This window comes from Cariama cristata, unplaced genomic scaffold (assembly GCF_000690535.1).
Source record: "Cariama cristata isolate BGI_N322 unplaced genomic scaffold, ASM69053v1 scaffold9852, whole genome shotgun sequence".
Taxonomy (NCBI): domain Eukaryota; kingdom Metazoa; phylum Chordata; class Aves; order Cariamiformes; family Cariamidae; genus Cariama; species Cariama cristata.
Genome location: NW_009603235.1, coordinates 14,463 through 42,181, shown reverse-complemented (window position 1 = coordinate 42,181; position 27,719 = coordinate 14,463). Strand labels below are relative to the sequence as shown.

The 27,719-nt window shown below is 37.3% G+C and overlaps 1 protein-coding gene across 1 annotated transcript in view; it reads right to left on the bottom strand.

The window, feature by feature from the left end:
- Nucleotides 1–26,718, bottom strand: part of COL5A2 (collagen, type V, alpha 2) — a 54,108-nt gene extending 27,390 nt beyond the window's left edge. Inside the window, exons 1-19 of the mRNA XM_009695093.1 lie at nt 26,628–26,718; nt 26,080–26,304; nt 24,517–24,530; nt 23,172–23,204; nt 22,469–22,501; nt 21,744–21,797; nt 18,630–18,740; nt 16,806–16,883; nt 14,686–14,730; nt 14,101–14,154; nt 13,437–13,490; nt 11,889–11,942; nt 9,465–9,518; nt 8,683–8,736; nt 7,399–7,443; nt 6,110–6,163; nt 5,206–5,250; nt 2,003–2,056; nt 272–370 (exon numbers count right to left, since the gene is read on the bottom strand). Coding sequence (XP_009693395.1) covers nt 272–370; nt 2,003–2,056; nt 5,206–5,250; nt 6,110–6,163; nt 7,399–7,443; nt 8,683–8,736; nt 9,465–9,518; nt 11,889–11,942; nt 13,437–13,490; nt 14,101–14,154; nt 14,686–14,730; nt 16,806–16,883; nt 18,630–18,740; nt 21,744–21,797; nt 22,469–22,501; nt 23,172–23,204; nt 24,517–24,530; nt 26,080–26,304; nt 26,628–26,718 — 1,251 coding nt within the window. The remainder of the gene's footprint in view (nt 1–271; nt 371–2,002; nt 2,057–5,205; nt 5,251–6,109; nt 6,164–7,398; nt 7,444–8,682; nt 8,737–9,464; nt 9,519–11,888; nt 11,943–13,436; nt 13,491–14,100; nt 14,155–14,685; nt 14,731–16,805; nt 16,884–18,629; nt 18,741–21,743; nt 21,798–22,468; nt 22,502–23,171; nt 23,205–24,516; nt 24,531–26,079; nt 26,305–26,627) is intronic.
- Between the last annotated feature and the right edge of the window lie 1,001 nt (nt 26,719–27,719).

Genomic DNA, 27,719 nt, shown 5'->3' with positions numbered 1-27,719 from the left:
TCTTACATTTAAGCTTAAGCTTTAAAGTACTTCTAGGACTGAGGCTGTATCAAGCTGTGAAACTTTCAGTTTTCCAAGTTGTTTTAATTAAATAATGAAAAGTTGTTTTCAACAAAATAAGCACAAAACAAAATAAATGAGACCTTTCCTTTCCTGGGAATAAAAGCAATTTGAGTAAAACACAGTGTCTATCAAGTGGGGTATTAAAATTCCCTATAAACAGGCAACACACGCAAGCTGAGCAGTGAGAAACGCCGTTTAATGTACTTACAGGAAGACCCTGTGATCCAGCTGGGCCCTGTGGACCTGTTTCACCTCTTTGTCCTTGAGGACCTTCAGGACCACGAGGACCCGTTGGACCTGCTTCACCCTAAGATTTCACATGAGAAAACAACTGGAGATTATTTTGCTCTAAAAAGTAGCACTACAAAGTAAGTAAGGAGGAATACTGAGTTTATAAGAGAAAAACAATTCAGGTTTTGAAGTAGTTTATTATTCTTAAAATATATCTTTGCTTACCTAATTCTGCTTCTACTACTTCTATATGAATGTAAACTTTAAAAGTACAAACAGAAATTTTGCTTAATGTATAAAAGAAAACCTTCTACAGAGAAGCAGCACTATATCCAGTGAGCCAAATCAGATCAAATATTTTAGACAGACATCTCTCAAATCCCAGTATGTACCTGTAAGTTGACAACTTTACCTTCATTAACAGCTAAGGCTTAAGATTGAGAAATGGTACCACATCCGTGGTTTTTTTTTTGCACAGTACAGATTAACTCACTGTTGCAGCACTAATATAAAATCCCTATAAGATTGGACTGGATGCTCCTTTAAAAAAAATTCCTCCTGGCATCTCCTTTGAATTTTAACAGTATATAGGGAATTGGCCTTTTGAAATTGATGGCTGTTAATAGCATGTCTTCTTAACTGAAGTCCATATCTTCATTGTATAGTCTGCTTAGCTTTTATGAGTTCAAAGCAGCTATCCCAATCGTCATCTGATGATCAAACTTGAAGGCAGCTCCTCCTTTTCAAAAGCTTTCATTGATTCATCATGTGACAGCTCTCCAAATATTTATTTAGTTATTAAGTAGTGCTTAGCCATACCAAAACATTTTATGACATGCACGAAAAGGCCCGTCATTTAATTGTATACATTATGTTAATACTCTTATTAAGATCTGTTTCCAAAAAACTGTTCTGTGAATTTTGTCAGCTTCCCAACAACACAAAACATCTGCTGAACTTGGCTACTTGACTAATTGAGAGTTTCTCCTTGTATAATTTTTTCCTATCATATTTTAGGAGTCTAAAGGAACAAAGAGGAGCAACTGGGTGGAAGGCAAGTATAAAAAGTATAAGAAAGCTATACGAGTTGTCTTTTCTATCTTTGCAGACATATTCTCAAGGCTAGGGAAAAAAAAAAAAATTGAGCACTTTCTTGAAAAACAAGAGAGGAAAGTCCCACAAAGACAGTGGGAATGAAAGTTTTCCATTTCAGCCCAGTCACACAGAGCCACAAAAAAATTTGCTCTATTGTGATGAACTGTGGTACATGTGGGGTTCAGGCATTTGCCTTACCAGTCTAGGCCATCTCAAAAACTGTTCTCGGCCAAAACTGGAAGTTTCAGCACTAGGAGGTATTGCTTTCAGTCTTAGACCAGTCCTTGCAACTTAACTTGTAATAATGCATCTTGTTATTCTTTGAATATACTGGACAAGATTCCTGAGGCGCAGCATGACAGTCATCTCATAACCAGCCCTGAGCTCAGGCAAAAGCGAAAGCAAAGAAAGTGCCCTAGCTGTGGTGAATTACAGTTGCTTCATTTGGCTTCTGATTTCTATCTTTTGTCTCAAGGTCTTGACTAAGATTGATTTCACAGCAACTCTTAGGGACCTGTATAGCTGTCAGTCTGAACCCTGTGTAGTCTAGTATACATTTTTAAATTCTGTGTTGTTAGACATATTAAAAAGATATTTTTATTTTATTTTTTACCTTTACACCAGGAGCACCTGGAAAACCTGGAGAACCAGTTATGCCAAGTGGGCCCTATAAAAGACAGACACAAAGCTGTAATTCTGCAGTTTAGATCACACGGATTGGTATCTAATCACTGGGTAAGTATGGTTCTGGGATTAAATGTATTTTTCAGTCATAAAACATTTGTTCATAACAAACTCAAAATATCTATAAATACTGTTTTTCTAAGTGATACTCATACATTTTATGGAATTGTGGTGTAGTATTTTAATAACATATTTACTGACCAGCAAAGTTACAACTCTTGATTCAGCTGTTGCACAAATTGCAATGTATGCAGTTGACAATTATTATAACAATTGGTTATCAATCTAAGCTTTTAACAAAATATTATATTCTCTTTTTATATCTATGTTATTGCAGTATGGTAATGAAAAGATCAGATATTTGTTAAGTGATCACAATTTGTCCTACAGAATGTAGCAAAGGAAAGTTTCGATTCTTCTAAACATAAAATAGTAATGTAGAAAAAAGAGAAATACAAGCCACATCTATATTGAAACAACTGGGTTGCTAGACAAGATTTTTGAGGTAAGCAACCTGACAAGTGAAAATATAATTAAAGGCTAAGCAATTACATGCCGTGCTTCCTACTCTTCTGCCCCACCGAGATGCCCAAATTCACAGCCAAATTCATTTGCAAGCTTTAAAACAAAGATTTTGTATCAAATTTTCAAGGCTGTATAGACAGACGTACAGCAGAGACAGTTTACTGCTTGGCTGCTTGTTCAGAGATAGGCAGGTATTTCTGGAAAAGTAAGTGGAGCAAAGGCTGGGCTATGCCACACCACAAAGCAATGCTGTGCGGAGCTACATCTTCAGCTCCCAAACCCTCCACAGCTCTTGCCAAGTAGCATTATATCTTGAGATAGCTGATGCTGTATCTAAGAAGGGCTGACTGCTTGAGCAGACTGTAGGATTGATGTGGCTATGCTATTTCTGGTTCTACAGCCAAATTCTTGATGCATTGCACTGCCGAGTGTAGGCACACCTCATGTGGCTGTGAAGACATGAAGTTTGGGCAAGGATGCAAACAGCTGGAGCTGCATTACACAGCAGATTGCCCAAACTCACTAGAAAGCAAACTTCAAGTGTATACACTTGAATATGCCTGTATGGTATAACGCAAACATTGTTCTGCTAAACAGAAAGGCTTCCAGTTAAGGGCTTTAGAGAAAATTTGTAAACTGTTCCCATTTTCATAATGACTCTTGTGCTGAAGAAGACATTCAACAGAAGATCTTTCCACCGTATTATAAACTCTCTGGATGGCGGCACACAGTGGTTATAAATATTCACTACAATGCTGTTCCTAGATGATTCCTCTTTATCTTTTCCTGATTTTCTGTCTTTTTGTAAAATATGATGCATACTGTGAAAAAATGTTCCATGCAATAAAGCTCTGCTGACAAACTTAATAAGAACAATCTGTTCCACTGAGCATTAATTACAGACACTGTTTCTGCCATGACCTTGCACTGGATTTCGACAGGACTGATGTAACAGCACACTAAGTGTATTTTTGAAAACCTATGTCCCAGTTGATTGGATTACAAATACATGTCTGCCAAATCTCTCTCTTGTTGCAGGAAGAATTCCAGAATTAGAGTGTACCACTGCACTGACCCAAATAACTAACAATGCATTTCATTAACACTTCCTCCAATATGAAAAACATATGCATTAAGTACCAGTATCTCCCTTATGATATTACATGGGATTTTACCAAAAATGGTAGACAACCAATTATCATGCCCAATGAAGCTAAGCTCATATTTTATGCCAAAGAAAAAATTCAAGCTTCATGTAGAATTTCATAGCTCAGGATCCAGCTTTTTTTAACTTTATAATTTGTTTTCAATACTGAAAAATCTTTTCATTGTTTGAAAGTGTCTTCTAACATGTTACCTTTCTTTCATGATACACTAAATAATTGAGTTTTGCAGTTTTCAGATAGTTACATCATTTTTTGCGCTTCTATTAGAGTTAATTATTTCTTAATGAAGTTTTTAATAAAACAGTCTGTTCATTAAGATGACACAGGTAAATGAATTTTTCTCAGGACTTACATCACTATTAAATAAAGAGTATAAATAGAATGAAATTTTAATTGCAGGCAGGTGTGTTTTGGGGTTTTGAGGGGGTTTTTTTGGTGTGATGGTTTTGGGGTTGTGATTTGGCTTGTTGGTTTTGGTCTGGATTTTTGGGTTTTGGGGTTTTTTTGAAGTTGAAAGGTTCAGTTTGGCTACATCAATGGGCAGAAACTGTCAACCACATCCTAGAAGTAATGCCTTCAGAATAAGCAAACAAAAAAGAATACCTCATTTTTAAAGTGGAAGCTGGCCTTGCACAAATAGTACAAAATCATCATAAGCTTTCGTTTGCAAAAGCAACACATAATTAACTGTATGGACGTGAATAATCCTACTGGCTTCCTAAAACTCGTGAATTCACTCAAATGCATTTTGCAAATGGACTGTGAGATTGGATTGTAGGACTGAAATCATCATCCTTTGATACACCGACATCCACAGTTTAAACCGTCAAAGACATCTTCATCCCTGTTGCAATCGTGTGAGAACTTCCAGAGTCATGCATACCGGGCCTTCTCAGTTTGGCAGACACTCACACATAGGCTTCTGGTTCTTCACGTCACCGCATGACTGTCCATAACTAAAAGGCTATCTTTTACACATTTTCTAATGGATCAATAGCAGGTAGCAAGTTCTGTTACCAGTGAGTGGCATTTCTTCCTACTGAGAATGGGTAAAATCTCATTTGCCAGCTTTGTATGTGAATGAAGATAATATGCAATTATAAACTGGTTTATGTTACAGGGCATATCTTTAAGACACTTACCTCACTACAATATGGACTCCATTTCATAAAAGCAGCAAAGCATCACCCCTCCAGGGAAGATGCTATAGTCTACTACTCCTCTGCAAATTAAAACCTTTAGATGAAGCAAACTAGAGAGTATCGTTTCTCAGAGGACAGCACTAAAGCTAAATGAGTAGAACTAGGAATCACTTACAGATAATTCCAGGTGCACTTAACTGTTATCACCAACTGCCAACAATTTTTTGTGCTTCTTTTGGTAGTGTCAAAAGGCAAGTGGGAAATATAAGGTGAAAAAAATAGGTAAGAGAGAAACTTACCATTGGCCCTGGCTTCCCAGGCATACCATGCTGGCCACGTCCACCCTAGATATGAGAATAGACAAGCTAGAATATTTATAAGACCTCTAATTTTTTAATTTATTTATTGATAGCATTTGTGATAACAGCCCTACATACTAAAGCAACCAAAGAAAGGCTGCACTGCACAGCTCTCTAAACACTGGCATGGAAAACTTCTGAAGAAACTATACTCCCCTTCAAGTTAATGGCTTTCTCTATTTTCAGAGAGGCTAATATTTTGACAGTGTCATTGTATGGAGCATATAACATAAACAGAGACCATAAAAGTCATGAGGAGAAATGCCAGAAAAGGCAATACTTGACACTGGGCATAAAGCAACAGAAAGAAATTTCTACTCAAATGTGATCTCATGTCAAGGCTAATCCCTCTTTTTGGTGAAAATCAAAGTATTTTTTAAGAAGACAGCTTTATTACCTGGAATTAAATTACAAGACTTAATCTAAATTCAAAGTCCAAACTTTCATTTTAAACTTTTTCCAGACAAAATCAATACATATAATTTCTAGTTCAGTAATTTTTGGTGAAAATAGCCTTTCATGAGAAATTTCACAGATACAATGATGACGTTTTTGTATCACAGAAAAAAGTGTTGTGAGAGTATTTGACCTCATGGACAGCTCTGACATGAGAAATTACCGTACAGCTAAGATTCTCCTTTTAAAACTGTTTTTGACTTTTGAAATTTATAGTAAGGGTCTCACCCCACAACCTTTGGCTCAGCCCTAACTTTCTTAAGCTACAGCAGAACTCACCACAGAAGTGACTAGCAGTCACATGAAAAAACACTTTCAGGCTCAGGGATGTAAATTTAAATAAAACAAGGGAAGAATTACAAGGAGAGAGAAAGAAGATCCTACTTACAGGGGCACCCTGTGGTCCAATTCGACCTCTTTCTCCTGGCATTCCCCTAGGTCCCTTGAAGAGAGGACAAAAAGTGCATTATTTAGGAGCTTATCATGGCAAAATAATAAAAAGGGGGAAACATAGTTCACTTGATCCCCCCTCCCCCCATAGTGGAGAGAACACACACCACCCCCTTTTTTTTTTCCTTTTCTTTGCTTTTTACTTCTCTTTTTTCAACATACTTGACTTTTCCTTTGCTTCAAATAAGTTTTGCACTGTGTTGCTCTTCAGCAATTTTCTGCTCAGTCTTCTTTATTTGCTTTTAACAAGAACATGATTAGGTTCACTGAGACTACTAGCATGATAAGGACACATGATGTGAACAACAGTTACAGAATCAAGTTATTTTTTTTCCTCCTGCAGGTGTAGCTTATCTTGTCCTACAGCAGGAAAGAAGTGGCAGCTTACATAAATCCTTGCAGCCTCATACGCTTGCCTAGTGGAAATTTAATAACTGTAATTTCTCTTTTCCTGTTTCAACAGTATTTTCAGTTTTAAACACATTAGAATAAATTCTGTATATACTCACCAGGGTCAATAATGCAATCTCATTTACTATGTCTCATTCACAAACTAGGTTCCAATTCAGGGATATTACATTCTGTTTAACACAATTACAGTGCTTTGCAGAGCAATGTCATTATCTGATTATCAGAGAAGTGCTTTACTTCCAGAAGCACTGCTGAGAGTTGATTTCGGGCATGTTACACTGCTCACAAGCATTCAGTTGTCCAAAAACACATCTGAATGAAAACTACTCTGAGAAAACGTTTCTCCATTTCACTTCCATGTCCCGCATGCTTATCCTCACCGTAACCTCCAAGATCCTCTGTCCATGGTTTTCTTAGCTAGTGCATTTCTGACCTAAATTATTCCACTTCTATCTCAGAACAACCTAAACCAGTTTTTCTCATGTTGAAATCACTCCATATGAAACATCGACATGTAAAAAAAAAAAATATTTAGTCACCCTACACTTACCTGAGTAGGTAAACAATCACAAAACCTACATTCAAGTTTCTGTTGAGCCTTCTGATTTATCGTTATTATCTATGTCTGTGAATTGAGAATAACAGCTTACAGCAGACCAAATTTACTGTTAGCATAACAGAAAATAAAACCTTAATTAACAGAAAGTTCAGCTTCATGACATCAAGTATAGACATCAAAACCTTAAAATTCCTATTGGCAATTGCCTATCCAACATTAAAGTCATTTCTGTTATATTCAATGCACATGACACTTACTAGAGGACCTGTTGCACCCATGGCACCTGTTGGTCCGGATTCTCCCTAGAAATGGAAATGAAACGACACAATTAGAGGAAACGGGTTAGAGGAAAATGGAGTTACATGTTTCATCCCTGTCTTCCATGCTTATATTAGACCTAAGAGGCAGATTTGCACAGTCACCTGTGCACTTCACACATGTCAAGGGCACTGTTCCTCATGCTGATGGGAAATGTCATATTTACTTATTCTCAGTAAAGCAGATTTAACTCCTACCTGTTCTAACTGCCCACATCACCTTCTGCGCTATTTCTACCAAGTTGTCTGCTGTTGTCACCTCCACAGAAAGTAGCAGGCAATCTCAGAAGAGAATTCTTTTCTTACACAAACTCTCCTTAACTACTGATTTCACATTTAAATTCAGATTTTGAAAGATTAACTTCATTTACTATGTTTTTAATATAAAGGAATAGTTTTGTCCCACCGGTGATTACTGCCTACACCAGGCCAAAAATGCTTCAGCATCAGCACTGATCAATGAGAAAAAGCCTGAAAAAAAGTGTTCTATGCTCTTTTAAAATAACTTTTAACCCATCTTGAAAGGACTGACTCCAGCTGGCTATCCTGTGTTACTACCGCTTTGAGCTGAAGTAGTAAGGGTGCTACAGTACCAGTGAGGGTCAAAAATTCTAAGAGAATAAAATTCTTAGGTGAAAAATAGTTAGTTCGACAAAATATATTCTCTCTCCTCTCCAATAACTGTTTCTTTTAAACCAATCTCTAGCATGGTGATCTGAAAGAGGAGAGTCAGGTTTTAGTTATACATTGCTTTATTTTATTTTATCACATTAAAAAAAGTTAGAAAACTGTTTTAATTCTCTCAACTTGGTCACATAAAGCCATCAAGAACCACAAACTGGCCAAGTGGAAAAGTGCAAGCTGTGCATGGGCTCTTTGTTAACAAAATTTGCTGTCTTCAGTATTACATACGTGTCACAGATGGACCACAGTGAATTCACCCAGTGACATCTTACAGGCCTAAAACTGAGCCCCAGCTGAAATTGTGACTGGCACGATCGAACTCTCTTCCTGTATAAAGCCCAGACATGTCACTGTATAGCAGTTTATATGGATCAAACACATAGTAAAAATGGACAACTCCACACAGCCCCTCCACTCCACACAAGTAGCACTGACAGGAGAGGGTACAAAAAGCTGTGTTCAAAAGATCTACTATCTTTCTTTATTTTGGCATTATAGAAAACATGCTTAAGCATTTAGTTCTTTGGGTCATGAAAATACCTTTGCTCCAGCTGCTCCAATTTCACCTTTTGGACCGTCAAGTCCTTTCAAACCCTGTAAGTTATAAAAATACAGAGAAATTACATTTATATATGCACACACAGAAAGCACTCCTACTATTATTGTTAAAACATCTCGATACTAAAGTGTTAAGAATAGATTTGAGATGGCAGGAGTAAGAAGGTAAAAAAATAGAGAAAAAAACCCAGATGGAACGAAGCTTTTAAACATTTCCTAAATGGAAACCATTTGTACTAGGTACATTTCCTTGGATTTGGCTTCCTTTTTAAAACAAGAACGTTTAAAAAAAAATCCTGAAACAACAAAGAGGAGGCTCTGAGCCATAGGAAACCTATTTATTCCTCCCTGAAGTAAAATTCTGGCCAGAAAACTTGGTAATTTGTAATCACTCCATGTTGCAAACATATCCACCTCTCAAGTTCCCCACCCTAATGCAAGACTTGCCAACAAAGCAAGAGAACTGTCAAGGTTTGTGCCTCCTGAAGCTTGGCAGGGCTCATGCAAGCTCCTTCCAGATTCCCAGAACATTTGAAAATAGAGTGAAGAAAGCACTAGAGAATGTAATACAGAGGTCAACTTAAAGGGGAATAGCGCTGATTTTCTGCAAGGCCCTCTTTCTCTCAAATGCCAGTAATGCTGCTACAATTGGCAGGTCTATAGTGTAATCAAATTCACCTTAAATACAAAAAAAGTTTAGCATCTTTATACTGAAACTGACTGGAAACATTATCTATAAGGAGAGGGAAATCCTTGTCTCTTACCCTGTGACCCTTGAGACCTGGGAGACCAGGAGCACCAGGAAAGCCTCGAGGCCCCTAAGCAGGGAAAGAAAAAAACAAATAAAATCCTCACTTCTGGAGATAAACCTAGCAATAATGCTGCTAACAGGGAAGAGAGTAGCAGCATTAATACTAATACTCCTAACACTCCTTCACCTTGGTGACATAATATAGCGAGGTATAGAATTTGAGCAGGTCACAGATGATACAGCCTAACATGCTATGAAGTTAGACAGTACATTATGTACATTTTCACTTATATTAAAAGCTTTACATTTACATATACATACGACCAAACCTCAAATTCCAACAGAAGTAATGAAATAAAGTCAGTGGTAGATCAAGTTTTGAGGCTTAACATGGAGAAATCTTAATTAAATAGAGATCGAAACTCAGAGCTAACATATAAAATGAAATAGAAACTGAGACTAAACTGCAAACTGTACATGTTCTTTTAGAATATATCAGCCAAATAGCATGATAAACAACTGCTATCAAAACAAATTTAGCAATTAAACCAAAGTTGCCTTGCATTTAGTTTCCTAAATTCTCTTTCAGGAAAGACTAAGTAACAGAAGGGAGTTAGGTGCCTCGTCTTAGAATATTAGTCACATGAATTTATAATAGAGTTCACAGTAACAGCTTCATACTCTCAGATAACGTCAATTCAGCAAACTGTTTAAATGTGCAATTTCTTCCTTTATGGTACCCTCTGCACCAAAGTTCTCAAAAAGATTACAGTTCATACCTTTTGGCATAGCAAAAAAATCACAAAGCTGTATTATAGAAAATGAAGCATCATGAAGCAACACTGATATTCAGAAGAGCAAGAAAGAACATCCGAGATTTCAGAATTAGAGAACTTCACATACAGACAAGCTGTTTCCCTGTTAGCATCAAGGAACATAAGAAAGGTCTTTGTCTTCCCATAGTCAATTATATGGACAATATTTGATGATAAAGCTCACTGGGAAATTACTCCAGAGTTTGCAGACTCCTAAAGGAAAAATAACTTTATAAAGGTATGAAATTTCTGAAATTAATAGATTAGATTGCTTGAAATTATTTATACTCAATGAGTTTCTCAGTGAAGAATGATCTCTGTTGTCATACAAGGTCTTGCACCTAAATTTGAAATTGTACAAATTATGCTTGTTTAAACTGAACGTAGCCCATAAAAAGGATTTATTTGGTCTGTACTCAGTGGTATATGTATATCAGCTTATACAACCTGGGTAATCAAATGATGAAGTATGCACATGGGACAAGTCACAAGGCAAGGAGGCAAATCCTGTACAAGGGAAAACAGTCATCGGGTATCTCCGTAGCAGTCCATGAGCCCTGTCATTGACCAAGACATGGCACACTTCTCTGACAAACTATCAGGGTATTCAATGGTGTTCTCTACAGTTCTATGCAACTGCAGCAAACTCTTAATGAGATTTTTTTTCTGTGGGTGCAGTTGCAGTACTTCTTCCTTCATTAGAAAGTCTTCAAAAAGATTATTTTATTGAGCGAAACAGCTTGATCTGAACAGAACAATAGCCTACAGACTACATTTGTCTCAAGCAGCTTACGAAACATTGTCTTTGATCCATAAAACTTAGGAGGAAAGCTTGGGAAACAACACTGCTTTGTTAAAAGATCATTTCTCTCTCCAAGAGATCATATCTCCAGTTGCTAATAAAATTGCCAGACAAGAACTGGACGCTTAAAAAGAAAAGGAGGCAGCTTAAGAGATGATGTGTATCAGGTGGCTTCAGTTCTGGGATTTATCTGTCCCCTTTTCAGCCACACTACAGCTCCCTTCCAGGTACAGCAACTTGACTAATGAAGGTAGAACTCTAAGTATGGGCCAAAATGATACACCTGTTTTGTTTTATTTCTAGAGTGAACCATGACAAGTACCCTCTGCAGTACAAGTACATATTATTTGGAAACCCTTCAATCACATTTACATATTGAAAAGATATATAAAAATAAATTATATACGTCTATGATACAATCCACTCTTCCCCCGCCCTCAGACTGTTATAAAGGTAAACACAATGCCACCCCAACCTGATACCATTTATAGTCTCTGAGCACTTCCTGTACACGATTGTGAATGACCATGTGAAATACTGGGAAATGGGAGTGCAACTTGCATGTACTATTGGCTGTTTTATGCATGTTTCATCCATGAAACAGTTGAAATGTGCACCTGTGAAACGACTCTCAGGATTAACTCGAGGACCTCTGAATCACCTGTTTGATTCTGAGCTATCACACTGATCTGGATCAACAGAGTAAGCTAACACAAGTACTTCAGAAATTGAATGGCAGAGCTTTGCACTCATTATTAACAGAGATAGTGATGACATAAGTATGATTATTTTGCTAAAATGTAAATAATCATGCTCTTACTGGAGATCCTGGAAATCCAGGCTCACCAGATTGTCCTGGTCTACCAGGTTCACCCTAAGGAAAGAAAAAAAAGGAACACATGAAAATAGCAAATGTGAAAAGTAACTTCTCTTACCATTCTTCCATTCAAACAAATGAGGACATTCACACCAGTATTAAGCATCTTCTCTTTACTGCAACAATTTCAGTCATATAATCAATTACACACATTTCTAGCAACATGCATTAGACACATTAACTTAAAAAAGGTATTTAACAAAGAATGGCGGGAACTGAAGACTGAGTCCAAAATGCATCTCAGCATCACAAGATGGTGCTGAAATGTACCTTTCCTGTGAATTAATGAGGCAACATTTTGTCATCCCCATGAAGAGTGTCAAATTACTTCAATTTTTGATAAGAACAGCAATCTAAAGTTGCCTGCATTGCAGCTTGTTACTTCTCCTTGTGTTCAAATGTGCTAAAATGTGTATAATTTCATTCCAAGTTGGTGACTATTTTCTGTGTGATGCAATAGGAAAGAAAATATGGTAGAACCAAATAGGCATATTTTGAAGATTATTCAAAGTCTTCCAGAGTCACAATCAAACATTCCTTTATGTGCATCAATCAGTTCAAATACATCCAGGACTCTGGGCTGCAGGAATATGAAAGACTTGAGAAAAATAGTTTCTGGACAGAGAGAAGGTAAAGCGCTTCACAAATGCAATTAAAGAAACCCATACATACATTGGAAATGGAGGATGTTCTCAGAGCAGTATCAAGATTTGGCTTCACTGCACTGAGAGTTAACTGTTTCCACAGATTCCTATAACTGTTTGTACAGTTTAACATGAACATAGCTGTTACACAAGCTATGGTAATTTTTATGCTAAAATATCTGGCATCTGTAGTTTTCAACCCATTTCCAAGTTTTAATTACAATTCAGATGGATTTAGGGTGCTTTGCAAACAAATAATATATGTCTACCGGTAAATTCTTAGGATATTGTTGTGCAGTACCTATATACTTATGCAATATGTGTAATACATAAATTTTACAAATATGTGTACACACATGGATAGTCATAAAACCAGTTACGAATATAATAAATTATTAAGAAGTTTAAACAAAATATTAAATACTAAAATTTTATCATCCAGACCCAGGTGTATGTTATCATTACAGTTCTTCTAACTCATCACGTGATCCCAAAGAGAGAAGATGCTGCCAATTACCCCCTCGTAACTGTGGTATATGATTATGTTTGATTTCAAGAAAGACATCTCAGTTGAAGAACTGGCTGAGGCAAGAAATAATAAAGAGCCAGTGCTTAAACCTTAGGTATGATGGTGACACATAAGGAAAAGAAAGGAGGGTTTTGAAAAGGGTTGCTAAGATTTATAGTTACGATACTGCACTTAATGAGGAGTATAATTACACAGAAAAGTAAATAGATAAGAGTAGTTACAACAGGCACATCTGCTGATTACTCACTGTCTCAAAGATGCCAATGTTTGTTTGGGTTTTTTTTAAATAAAACAAGATACAAAGAATAACAAACTTACGTCTTCACCAGGTTTGCCTGGAGGTCCCTCTGGTCCACGAGAACCAACTGGACCCTAAGAAATAAATATATTTGTTGGGAAGTCAGTTTAGTCATCACTAAAATGTATATTTGCTCCGTTTCAAAGTCTGGTTTTATAAAAACAGATGTAGAAAAAGGATGATTTTATGCCTAAGCATGTTTGCTTTATATTGCGGTGCTCTTTCCAGCCATCCTGCCCCTAAGAAACCTGCGTTGTTATATAAAAATATAGGATGGACTCTTTAGGAGAAAAAAAAATACATTAAAAATCACAGCTGCTGTTGTTTCAACTCTCTGGCTCTTGCTTTTACTTTTGAATCATTTTATCGCCTCCAAGAAAGTAATATTCTCATCATCCTTTGTGTAAGTTACACTGCCAGGTGTGGTTTTACCAGTGCTTAACCATCTCAGGTCTGAGCTGGAAAAGTAATAATGATTGTTTATACTATAATCATTAGTATGCACATTCAAAACAATTAAAATTCAATGATTCAGGACAACATGCTTTGAACACCACAACTCTTGACTGAAGTTATTTAATAGCTTAGGCAGAGACAACACAAAAAAACTCTGTTCTGAAGTAAGGAGGTATAATATATTGTTTGCAATTTTATTGTAGAAATATTTGCATTTATTGGTCTTACCATAGGTCCCGGATCCCCAGGTTCACCAGGTGGGCCTGTGGGGCCAGCACCACCCTAAAATTAACCAAAGATGAATACAGTTACAAATTCCAAAAAGTAAAAGTATAAGAATATATATTAAAATCCATGATCAGCAAAATCGCAGTCCATGAGACAGTCTGGACTTTAATTGAGAACCAGCTCACATTTCAAAATGAGTGAAAGCTGGATACTAAAATCCCTCAAGCTTTAGGTAAGTCCAGCGCCATACACAAATCCCACTGGAAACTGAACACCATGCCAATACTGAAACCAGAATAGCCACCATTTTCATTGCTGTTCCCTCATTTAAAAAAAAGTGTGTTGGGTTAAGACCCTGTTAAAGGTCTAATAAACTGTTGTTCTTGAGTTAATTTCTGTGTATAGAGTACACCTGGAGCAGAGCTTTTCATAGCAGCATGTTTAGATTCACCTCTAGATGAAGACGCATTCATCCATGCATCATTGAAGATGGACATTGCCTCAGAGATGCACACACACACCAGTTACTATGTGCTTTGCCTTCATCTCTGGCCCCTTATCTTCTTCTTGTTTTCAAGTACTTACTTGTTTTCCTTGGAGACCTTGAGGACCTCTTGGACCCACTGGACCCTATCAAAAACATAACTTGTTACACACAGAAAACACCCTTCCCCAAGTAACAGTCATCCTACAAAGACAGCAAAATGGCCTGATAGTGACCCCCAAGACAACATTTCTACAGTCAAACCCTCAGAAAGGTTTTTACTCAGGAGACTGATGTTATAAAACCCAAAAGCACATAGAATGGAAATCTTCAAACTCAAAAAGCCACAGGAGTGTAAATACATTAACAGCTGAAAATGTGGGCTTGCTTGCTTCCTGGAACCTCATAGTCTCCGGAATCAGTCAGAATAACCGGGTTGCCTGCACAGCTCCGCTGAAAAAAATGTAGTAACAGAATAGAGTTGGGGAGAATAGTCTTCCCTTGAAGGGAATCTCATTACTCAGATTAATCTCATAATGGAATCATTGACAAAACAAATTAACGTTGCCACTGTCAGCTGTGAGCTCAGAAGCGGCAATGGAAGGATGTATTTTCATGAATAATACAAACCGTCAAAACAGCTTCCAAACGGTTGTGGTTTGTTACAGAAAATTCAGATTTCTCCTTAAAAAGTTTCATGGGATTTTTTAGGAAAAAATCTCATGCTTAATTGTAACTTATAACATGAAGTAAACATAATCTTGTCCAAAAGTAATTCTCTTGCTTCTAGAAATACAAAAATATCTATAGTAGACAGTAACTTGCATTTTGAGAGAGGCTTAAGATTTATGTCTTCTATACACAATTAATTAAATTCTACTAATTTTTACAAAGCAAATGTAAAAGAGTTAGTAAAAGGCCATTTAAAAATTCTAATCAACATTAAAAACTAAACAAAAAACAATGGTTCAGCTGTCAGTCACTCAGTTTACAAGGAAAGGAAAAAAGGATATCACAGAACACAATGACCAATCCAAAGACAGTACATAAGTGCCAACTGACTTTAGTAGACTTTGTGTAAGGCCTTAGAGACACCTAGATATATTAATATTAAAACAAATCACATTTGAGAATGACAAAAGAAGAGGCAGTACAAGAGATGCAATGTCTGAAGACAAATTGAGTGAAAGGATTAAGCAAAGCGATGAATGGCAACAAAGTGGGACAGACTTGTGGAATAAATCCCTGTACATGCACACAGCAAATTCACTCAAGAGACACACTCATAAGAAAGGAAAGTTCTTTGAAGAAAACACCACAAAAGTTAATCCAAAGGCAAAACATCAGATTATCTTTAGAACCTTTCAAATTGTATTGAAACTGAGTTTGAAGGTCACTAGTGGGAGGGACTTGGACGGATAAGATTCAGGCAGACAAACTCATGGACAGTACAATCATTAAAGGACGGTTTCCTTAAGAATGTTAAAAATAACAGCAAAGAGGGTAACAGTATTTTCAAGATATCACAATGTGATAACTGCACATAGTAAAAAGAGATAATATTCAAAAAACACCCCAAGAGTTCTAGCAGAGACATCTTAGTGTGCTGAAACCGCTTTCACAGATGGTAAAAAATTTCAGTGTTACCATTAAGTCCCCAGTGCACCAAAAGTAAAGGGAATATCTAAACAGTGAGAGATGCCAATGATAAAACTGGACCCACTGGAGAAATAGAATGTCTGTCTTAAAATAATAAAGCACAGCTTTCACTTAAGAGCTGGGTTCAGAAATAATTTTTAAATTACTACCAAAAATAACTGTCTTTGATGTCACAATGTGAAAAGAAGCCTTCAAAGTTACATATTTGTTTATTCCGCTTTGCATTAAAACTGACACTTTTCAGTTACTCTGCGTTGACTCAAGACATGAGACAATCAGGAGTTGTATTTTTTTCCTGTACCTTACTGTTAGCAGCAGCTATATTTCAGAAGGAAGGAAGGAAGACAACAAGAAGGCTAGAGGTGGGGAAAAAAAATTTTCATTTAACATAAGAATATTTTTTCCCTTTTTTTCCAGGTACTGTGCTAAACTGCACTAGAATACACGGTACATTCAGGCTGTAGAGGCATAGGAAGTTGAAGAGGATGAATTCCCTTTCGGGTTTTTCCATATGCACTCCACTTCCACCCCACCCTACAGTACAGGGCTAATCTAGTCTTACCACTGCACCAGGCATCAGTCCCATCTGACTACCAAGTCCCGATTTCTCATCCAGTCCTGCCATCTGAGCTGAAAATGGCTGAAAAAAATAAGATGGGTGATTTTAGTTGTCAGTCATTTTGATGGTTCATAAGGAAAAAATCCACGTAACGACATCTTCATTATTTACATTGGCTTTGCAGTGCTGACAACTAAATTCTTGTTTCAATCACTAAAATGAAAGTTGTCTTTCCTGTAAATTCGAGGTGGTTTAAGGCTTCAAAGACCAGCTGAATGCAACACATTGTCTGCTTGCTATTCTTACTCTATCACCACTTTAATATTAAACAAATGGGAAAAGGACCTAAAAAGAGGAAAGTCTCCTGTGAAATTAATTAGATTTCTTTCACCACCTTCAAATTTAAATCACACCTTAACTTCACCTTCAATATTCCTTCAAGTCTTCTAAGCCTCTCTTTTGTTTTCACTTACTGTGCTTCAAGTTCAGAAATATCTTAAGGTAAATGGAAATGTAGCTGATTTTATGATTGAATATCAGAATTTTTAAGCATGTTGCCCTTATCCAGCAAAGTTGAAGGCCACTGCTGTTCATGCCAATTCAGAGAGACAAATGAGTTAGAGCAGGGAGAACCTTTAGTGCACTCCTCCTTCTGCAAGCACATAGTTGAAATCAACAGTTTTATCTTGCTTCGTTCAGAGCCAGATCCCTACTCATGGCAGACCAGAGCTTACAGTGGCTGAGAAGGAGCAAGAGCACAAATGTGCATTCAAGTCTTCTACGATTTACAGTTTTTTCTGCATCAGATTGGTCCCCAGAAACGTTTTCTGCAAGGCTAGAGGTTACCTAACTTGATAGACAGGAATACAAACCAAAAATGTCTTAGATTTCTGGCTGTACCTATTTCATATTTTCTGTGGAAATCTATGAAGGATGGTGATCTAACACCAATCCTGGTGCTTCTGTGATTCTAAGGGACTCCTCTGTGCTGAAGATATTTACTTGGGCTGAATTCAGGATTCAGGACTATTTGGAAAGGTGGTTAAGTCAAGAAATGCTGCCCTAACTTCCAAGCCGTTGGCCTAACATGCATATTTCAGCTTGTCGTCAGTGTAACTCTAGAGTTTTCAGTAACGTTGCAGGAACAATGGAGTGAGAAATCAAAACAGATCTCTCCCAAACAGCAATAAATGTGTAACTGAATATACTTGAGCAATTCAAATATGTATTTCATTATCAATCATAATTAGTGTTCCAAAGAATTTGGGGGGAAGGGGGGAGAAAAAGTCTTGCAGAATACCTTGTCTGTATCTATGGCTGGTTAGCACCGCTTTTCACAAACAATTCCTTACTTAATCTTCTTGGCGTTGGTCTAAAGAATTCCAGCAAGAAGTATACTTAAGCACATTTTGATTTCTCTCATTACTTATTCTGTTATTTATAATTCATCTTATTTTTTTCTTTTCTGTATTCCTACTCTGGTAACCCAGTTTCCCTGTACTATTGCCCAGATTCCTTGGATTTAAGTCAGGAGGAAGTAACGGAACCCTACGGAGGGTTTTAGATTTGAGCACCTTGGCTTTTCTAGATGCTAAAATCCATTGCGAAAGGTGCATCCTTTCCAAGACTTCTCATGTTCAACTTGTCCCCATTTTTGGCAAACTTGAACTGTCGCTAGCTGCTGTCCCTCATGACTGGGAGACAGGAACTGTCGGTACAGCATCCCACGTTGACTGAAGCAAAGAGAAGTTACTCTTTGTATCATCTGGATCTGGCCCAACACTCACTTCACTTTCTGCTAAAGCAAGAGGCAAGTGTAAAACTTACCCTGCTTAGTCCATCTGGTCCTGGGTGGGTAGGATGCCCTGGAGGACCAGGGTCACCAGGCTGGCCAGGGATACCAGGTTCACCATCAATTCCTTGAGGACCACGAGGACCCTAGAAAGAAAAATCAGAAATGCCATCAGTGTGCAAAGGTATTCATTAAAATCATTGTAACTCGCAAACAACTGCCTCTATTGTGATAAATCTGTATTTCTACAGAAAGATCTTCAAACAACCAACATCCCTCAAGACCTCTTCCTACCTTCAGATCAGAGGTACTGACAAAAATTAGTCATGAATTCAACACACAAGTAAACTGCAATAATTTTTATCACAGGCTCTTTTAGATACTCAGGCTTCCTATCATTCCATACTAGAGTATACTATTCCTGAAAAACTATTTGGCTCTGCACACAATATAGGATATCACGAATTTACTGAGAAGTTATGTGCAGTATTTACTGTGAAGTTATTACTGAGAAGTTATGAGAAGATTTGTGCATGTTGGATGGAAGTGCATGGTTGTAGTAAAAAATTTTATTACTTAATATTTCTATTATAAACAGAAGTACACACTGCCAAACCTAAAAGCGCATACTGGAGGGAAAAAATGAGTTATCTTCTTTTGTTTGTTCTCATAATAAAAAGAAAACAAAGCTAAGCATGAGAGGAAAAAACCACACAGTTGCCTATAAAGAATTAAGCAAGCTTCTATACCATGACTACTGGTTTTCAATATCCAAACGAAGACACCTCAACAAAAAAGCTCTTTTTTTGGTTTCTTTTTAGAAAAGGACCTACTTTTTAGTCACCAAAAATTAACCTGCTTCAAGAGCAACACTGCAACGCCTCCACCTCAAAACCCCAAAATTCCCAGAAAAGCATGTTCGTATTTGTAGGTGGCAACTAACCAGCGGTATATAACCAACGTTTGGGCTTTTCTCAATAAAATCTTGATTATATTTTTATCTATTTTGTATTATTTGTCTATTTATATGTATATAAAAAAGCCTTTTCATTTTCTTTCACCAGCTCAAGGGCAGTGAGGTTTTTTTTAAAAAAAAGACAAAGGAAAAAAATTCTCAGAGAGGCCACGAGGTGGCACCGTTTAAACACGCAATCTACTCGCTCTGGCCCAGGGCGGCTGCTCAGGGAACTACGACGGGCTTTGCCTGGAATGGAATGAAAGGAAACGCACATCAATGTAGAACACGCTCAAACTACTCTGTATTTGAACTGATACTGCAATTACAATCGAGGGTAAAGCCATACTGAAACAAAACATATCAATGCTTCGGAGCACGCTCAAGCTCATTTTCTGTCTTCAAAAGATGGTTTGTAAACACCTAAAATTTTATCATCCTCCAAAACTCCCCCTCCCTAGACGCATTTTGCAAATGCAAACATGCTATTCCCTAGCTGTTTCTCTCTCATTGTTACACTAACAAAGAATTTGAAGTAAAAAATATGCTAATACTCCTGAATTCATTTTACATCCAAGGGTCTTGCTTTTGTAAAAGGCAGAGATCTATAGCAACATTGAGCTCCTTCTGCTCACCAGGCAGTACGAGCCCGTTTAAAGAACAAAAAAAAAAAGAAAATCCAAAGGAACAAACAAACGGCTTGGAAATGTGCTTGGTGGTTTTGTAATATCATCAGTCAGTAATGTATTTGCCCAGATTAATTTTATAAAGGGTGTCTGTACAAGGTTACCTGCTCCATGAACTATTTTAAACCAACTGCAAACAATATGCAGAGAGATATTCATAACATAAACTGCAGGTGTGAGATAACTATTTTTTTTTTCCATAAGTAGAAATAAAAAATCCTGCATTAGCAGTGACTCTGTATCTAAAAGAAGTGCTCTTTGGTCTCAGACCTACACTCTGACACAGACACAGCTCACCAGAACCTTTGACGTATTTTCAAAGGAGCTGACCTGTTCCTAACCCCTTGATATTCCTTGGAAGCAGTATAATAACCTGTGCCAACGGAACTCAAAACTATTTACAGTCTTTTAGTATTTTAGGTGCTTCCAGCCACCACTGTAGAGATATACAAGGGATGCATAGCACAGAATCAGAAATTATTTAGGGTCTCATTGATAATACTGCACATTAGGAAAGCACTTCAGACATCTCTATAAACACAGTCAAGATCCCTCTGCGCACCACAAGATTTCACAATTACTCCCAGAATTCTTTTAAGCATCTTGATACTCATTCATCACACAAATGTCTTATGGTGATCTAGAGAGCAGCAGTGGCTTGGCATCCACCTCAATGAGGCTACACGCTTACTCCACTGCTGTAGAAGTGTCATTACCATCTACGGACAACAGGCACGCACTGGAGGAACAGCACAAAGGAGCCAGTTTCAGGCCTATGCCTAAACTCAGTATTGCCTTGCTCTCTCCTGAGGGATAGGAAAATATCCACATAGAAATTACAATGATACAACTCTTTAAAAACTGCTTTTAGCAGCTTCTGCTCTTTGACCTAGCTTTTTTAACAGAAACCTGTCGTCTTTGGTATTTTCAGCACTCCCTTTTGGCCTTTCTGTGGTTCTCCACATGCAGGCACTGAAATTCCCTTATGAAGTTTTTATTTCCACTGAGCAATCTTGATTATATTATTCACCAGCATACCAACATATGTAGTCACATATTAACTCCTGCTAACTTCCTGAGCTTTGCTGTTTCTGAAATACTCTGAGCCGCAGAATTCGTGCTGCTTCTGATGCACAGTAGTAACCAGCAAAAAGTCAGCGAGTTCTTGAACAGGCAAATGTAATGTTCCAGCTTTGGTGGTAGCTTGGTTTTGTTTTTTTTTCAATCCTGAAGAAAGCCGAACTCCTAGACACTACTTTGGGAAAGGTTGTTGAGAAAGTATGGCTTTTAGTGGAAACACTGCTAAACCTCTGTCAATTATCTCAAAACATTCAGGTTTCAATCTACCCAGGGAATGATGAAATACAAACGTTTTTCTGCTTGTTACCTGGTGCCTGGAAAATATGAGGAAAGTTCTGGTAACTCTAGAAGACACGGAAACAGTTTAAAGCCATCTAACCTTTTGAGGTTAGTCCAGTACTTGATTTCCGAGATGTTTAGTAACTTACAGGTCTTCCCTTTGGTCCTCGTTCTCCTCGTGGTCCTTGTGAGCCTGGAGGTCCCTAAAAGAAAGATTACAAGTATTAAGTACCTTTTAAACTGGTTAACAATTAATAAAGCTCTGAAAATATGAAATGCAATGCTTATTTGAAAATTAATTTGCGGTTTGGGGTTTTTTTCACATCATCATAAAGAAAACAGCTACAATCACCAACTATTCAATATTTCTTCTCAATTGTACATTGCCTGAAGGGAGTAAAACCAGGATGCAGAGATCCACAAAATAGTTTCATCTCTCATGTGCTCCACAGGTTAATTTAGCAAACATTTTCTGAATGCTGGAGGCTCTTAATACTGAAATGTACAGGTTTGAGACACCCTTCCTGCTAGTCCAGAACTACTCTCTGCTTAGCTGTAGCCAGGGAGCATACCATATCTCCTTCTACTCCTGCTAGATCCCTGCTAGAAAAGCATTCCCCAGCAACAACCTTGCACAAAGGTCCTCAGACAGACACCTGCTACAAGCACACATCCCTTCACTTAGGGCATGGGCTGAGCCGAGATGAATAAAAAAATCCCATAATCTTTTTGCCTCCTCAAATCCAGCAGCTTTGCAGCCAATACCCACTACATGCATAGAAGAGTCCTCCTTCACATCATCTTCACAATAAAAACCAGAAATGGCAGAAAGTGGAAAATGCTGTCGTCAAACAGAACATCAAAAAATACTCACGGCTGGTCCTGGGCGGCCTCGTATTCCTGAAACCTAAAGAACGCAATATAAATTAAAGTTAACAGATAACATTATAGCTATATTTGTCATCACTTCCCTACAGAAAATTAGTTATTGAAAAGTAGAAAGCAAGAGAGAAAATTAAAGTATCAGGCTAGTTGTAAGGGTTTGGGGTTTTTTTTTGGGGGGGGAGGTGGGGGGGGGGTGGGTTGGTGTATAAATTCCACTGGTTATTCCTTTCCAGTTTGGAGTCTTTTTATAAGCAATATGAGCAAAATCCTGGAAGTATCATTTTTATTCTAAAAAAGGTGAAATAAATACATGAATTACAATTATTTAGTCTCATCGATTCTTTTGTCTGCATGCTAGAAAGGATAATAAAGATAGAAAGTGACAATTTATTTAATCAGTTTTCTCACGTGTCTCTACACTTTCCAAATAGTAATTAACTATTATACCGCCACAGAATTCTAACTATAAAAATAAGATCATGACAGATTTAACTCAATAAGATTTTTTTCCCAAAATGCATTTGACAGGAATTTCTAATGTTACATATGTGAAACAGCATAATTCATTCCATTGCTTTCATTCCTAGGCTGTACATTTTTGTTGTATTTCCTTAATTACTGCAATTCTTCTTTAAAGTACTAAAATGTACACTTCTAGAGTGTGCTGATAAATGAAGAAAAAATGGACTTACAGGTGGCACTATTCCAGGTTCTCCTTTTTGTCCCTGTAGGAGAAAGACAACAAAAACATCAGATGGCAGAAAACAAGTGAAAGTACAATTAACAGTACCAATTTCACCAATACCATCCCTATGACTGTGAAAAATGCTAAGACTTCTCTAACGATACAACTAAGATTAAATTAAAGTATCTCCGATAGCTAATCTATACTACTTTTAATGACTATGGACACTGATTAAATGAAGGCTATAAATTAACGAACTTCCTCTAATTGCATAATATAGTGGCTGAAAGAAGAATCAGACTAAAAAAAGAAAAAAAAGAGATACTTAAGTACTAGAAAACACGTTGTAGTTCTGTTATTGGATGATCTGATTCATATGAAATGCAGAGCCCAGAGCAGCATTCAGATTCCATTTCTTCAAGGTATTAAATTAAAATTCATATCATTAGATCTATGGACATAAAAAAATCTGCATGTCCATCTGCAGCACAGGGACAGAATACAAAATGATATCCCATAGCTCCAGAGTGAAGGACATGGCATTTGCCAATTGACTCTTCTTTCAGCTGAATGTTTTGACAATGATTACGTTACATAAAATAACTGGGTTTAGATCTATTGGTGGTAACTGTTTTATTAGGGAAAAAAAGAGGACTTTGTAAAAATAAAAAATTTCCTGCCTTGTTTATCAAGTAATAATAAGCTGGTTACAGTCCATTTATTTCCATAAACTACCTCTACATAGACAGCTACTCAGTTTTAGTGAGTGCATATATTTGATCACCTAAAAATTATTTCAATTATTTCTTGTAGCTGCTTACTATCTTAGAAGCTCATTTATCAGAATGTATTTTAATTTCCTTTGTAAGAATAAATCTTCTTTTCGTTTAACTGCATACTGTGAGAGATGCTGCCCACAGAACCATGGCTCTGCACAAGAATGCATCATCCCAGTGCTACCTACTGCACACTGGGCAGCTAAGTCTCAGCAAAAAACAAGCTGCAAGTTTTAATAGTTTGGTTTCTAATGACCTAGTAGTCCCTTCCCTCATTTTGTGTCACTGCTAGAGATGAAACAACCAAACTACTCAAACTGGAATTCCTTTGATGTAGACAGCAGGGATCTTCAGACAGGGAATTCTCTATATTAAAACCAGGATTTTTGCCTGCGTCCCAGCATTTTTTCCATGTAGACTGCAATCTCCCTAGCCACTGAGGAAGACCAAGAGGAAAGAATTAAGTATTTTTAACAGAGCTTGTATTCCATTTCTGTGAAGCGCTCCAAAGAGATGCAAGAGATTCTTTTAACAGCTGTAATATATCAAAAAAAAAAAAAAAAAAGGAAATCTTACCTTTCTTCCTCTACCTATTAAAAAGGACAAAAGAAGAAAAGAGAGAAAATTAATGTTTTTACTCTGGGAGACAGAACACAGTAAGAGCTGAGTGAAGGTGTTGCAGCTACAGCCATCCCTGGTCCTGGATGCACAGAAGATGGTGTATTGCCTACAGGGAGCTGGGGAAGTTCCCAGGGACATGCATACTCCCTTGTTCAGGCATGAGGAATCAGAATGGTTTGCAGTGACGTCCCCTGATTCTCACCCTTTTTCATTACACAGAATAAGAAAAAGCACTTTAGGAAAGCAGAATATCTTGTGGGGAATTGACAGGAGTTGGCCTAATGATTGACAGTGAAGTCAAAGGAAGCTTTATTACTGACTTCAATGCAAGCAATGTTGATGGATCCACAACATATTACATGGTATTTTTCAAAAGATAAGAGCTGAGCGATTTTTGACCTTTTCTTGTTTGAAAAGCACCTGCAATATCATGTGCCTGCATTCAGAGCCATATAACCACACTCATATCCACAAAAATCCTTCAGAGGAATATTTTATTAATATTTATTAATACCTTTAGTAACAGTAAGGAATTATGGAATGTATCCATACTGCTTTTATATTTGCTGGGTGTACCTTGTTGGCACTGGCCTAATGCCTTCTAAAACACAGCAGGATGCACCATCGATTTGTTAATGCTTGCCACAACTTGCTCCATTGCTCAATTACACAAGGTCCTACTACATGCTCTTTATTACTACTTTGTTCTATATTAAGCTAATCAACACCAATTATATCTTCTGAAGACATTGCTTATTATTATGTTATATTATTAGATATAGAATGTAGTTCAAATAATTAAATACACAGTATTAATGAGCATTAATTGCAAGTTAAGAGATTTTCTTTTAGCAAAATTGAGGGGGAATTGCTTCATTCAAGTCTCTCCAGGAAGAAGAAATGGACTGGAAAACACACAATGTTTAAGGTATATAACAGAAAGTATGCAAATAGGGAGTTAATAATATTTCATGCTAATTTTCATTCTTATGATTCACAAAAGGATCACATGTCCATGTTTCCACTTTGGGGAAACACTTTATACTGTTTCCATTTTACTGTTTACATATAATGTTAACATTTATTCATCTATTGGAGGGGCCTCAAATTGAGCATTTTATTAAAGCATGCATTTATTTTACTATGTATATTTATATAATAAATATATCTTTATCATAATATGTTTATTATATATACTTATCTTAATATAGTTATCTTTCAATTCCAGATGAACCACAAAAAGAAGCCAGAATTCAACGTCCTTGAAATATCAAGATGGAATTCAGATCAACCTTTTAGTTATAAAGCCATTTGAGCTTATATCAGGTTCACAGTCAGAAAACTGTTTGAGGAGCCAGCTCACGTGCAAAGAAAGACAGAAGATAACTGCCAAGTACCTACTGTTTTCAGATCTAAGCTTTCACCGTGGAAATACTATGAGAAATTTCAATATCACAAGGTTCCTAGTTCTTTCGGCTGTCTCTCCTTTCAAAAAAGCAAACTGGAAAGCAATCTTACCAATGGTGGTGTCAAAATCACGTGTTGTATGGGGACACACAGGACAGCACTCTCCTGGGGGCACCTGCGGGTTCTCACACTCCAGCACATCCTGACACTGGATTTCATCGCAAAGAATAGCTCCGTTGTCACAGACACAAATTTGGCATGGTGAGGGCTTCCAAATATCCCTGTTCAGGTACATCTGGCCATTCTGAGTGCAGGCTATTTCTTCAACATCTTCTCCTAGGATAGGAGAGAGAATAAATAACATGTTTTCCAACCATGAAATCAAAGGAGGAGTAGGTCTGGACAAGGAAAAAGCACATCTGGAAATGAGAAGCAGCATCACATACACAAAGAAAGCAGTCCACCAGCATAGCTGAAGTCAATATTAAGGATTTTTAAATATCAGTCATCTTAAAAGTAGTTTACCACCTTATTTCTTGATCAGAAAGAAGTAAATGGAGTGCACAAATCCAGCACAGTATCAAATGAACACTGCCTCACAAGTCTCTGGATGTCATTCTGCTCAGTGGGGTACTAACCCTGAATTGAGGAACTCCTACCATGTGCCTCCTCTTTGTTAACTGTTGTGCACAGGGCGTTAGAGATGTCTGTCTGGGAAGATGAACTGGCAAGACTTCTGTACGACGGCATAAACTACCTGCTCCCTGCTGCAGGTAGCTTACACAGCCAGATTTACAACAGTGCTAAACAGACATAGCGGTGTCTGTTGAAAAGAAAAAAAAACTCATTTACAGGGGTCTTGGTGTAAGGTAATACCAACATGGAGAAGCAAATCTTCCAAACAGGACAGCCTGTCATTGTCCAGTGGCAATCGCAGTCTCTCCGTTGCAAGGGTAGTGGCAGCAGTGTCTCCAGCGGAGTGAAGAGAAGCTCCTCAAACTATTTTGCTCCTTTTTTTTTTTTTTTATAATCCACCTGACCATGGCCCTACATGATTACCCCAGCACATGCATAAATTATTGCTATGGATATCTGTTAACTACATACAAAATACCTCCTAAATATTTTAACTATATATAAAAGACTATCCTACGTGGCCATTTATACAGGAACAGCATTGACTGCATATGTCCTATCTATGTACATATTCACACATTTGCACGGAGGTCTGAGTCACACAGAGCAAAGCTGTCACACATGTCTAAAAATATTCTCCTGACCCCTGGGATGCTGCGGAGAAGACTAATCTTACCTGGGTGGGAGCTTCATCTGACCACAGAAATCTTCCTATCAAAAATATCCTTGAAACTGGACAACACAGTTAAAACCATTATCTGAAAATTCCCAAACAGCCCTAATTTCTAACTGATACAAGACTGGGAATAGGGGTAATTATTATATATAGGACACATGCCACTAATCAAAGATCACGACCATTATATTTTAAGAAAAGCTGTTGTTAGCGTAAAAATTAACAGCCTTAAGCATAAGGAGAGTTTCACTGTTCTATGCATTTCTGTCCTAATTTCAGCCAGATGTAAACAGACAATCACAAAGTAATAAATACGAACAGATTTGGAATTCCAGCTTCATGCCTCAACTCAAGTCCAGTTACTCCATCAATGTCAAAAGCTGGGAGAAATGAAGCAGATGTGTCATTAACTGTTGCCTGCCATCACTAACTGCTGCAG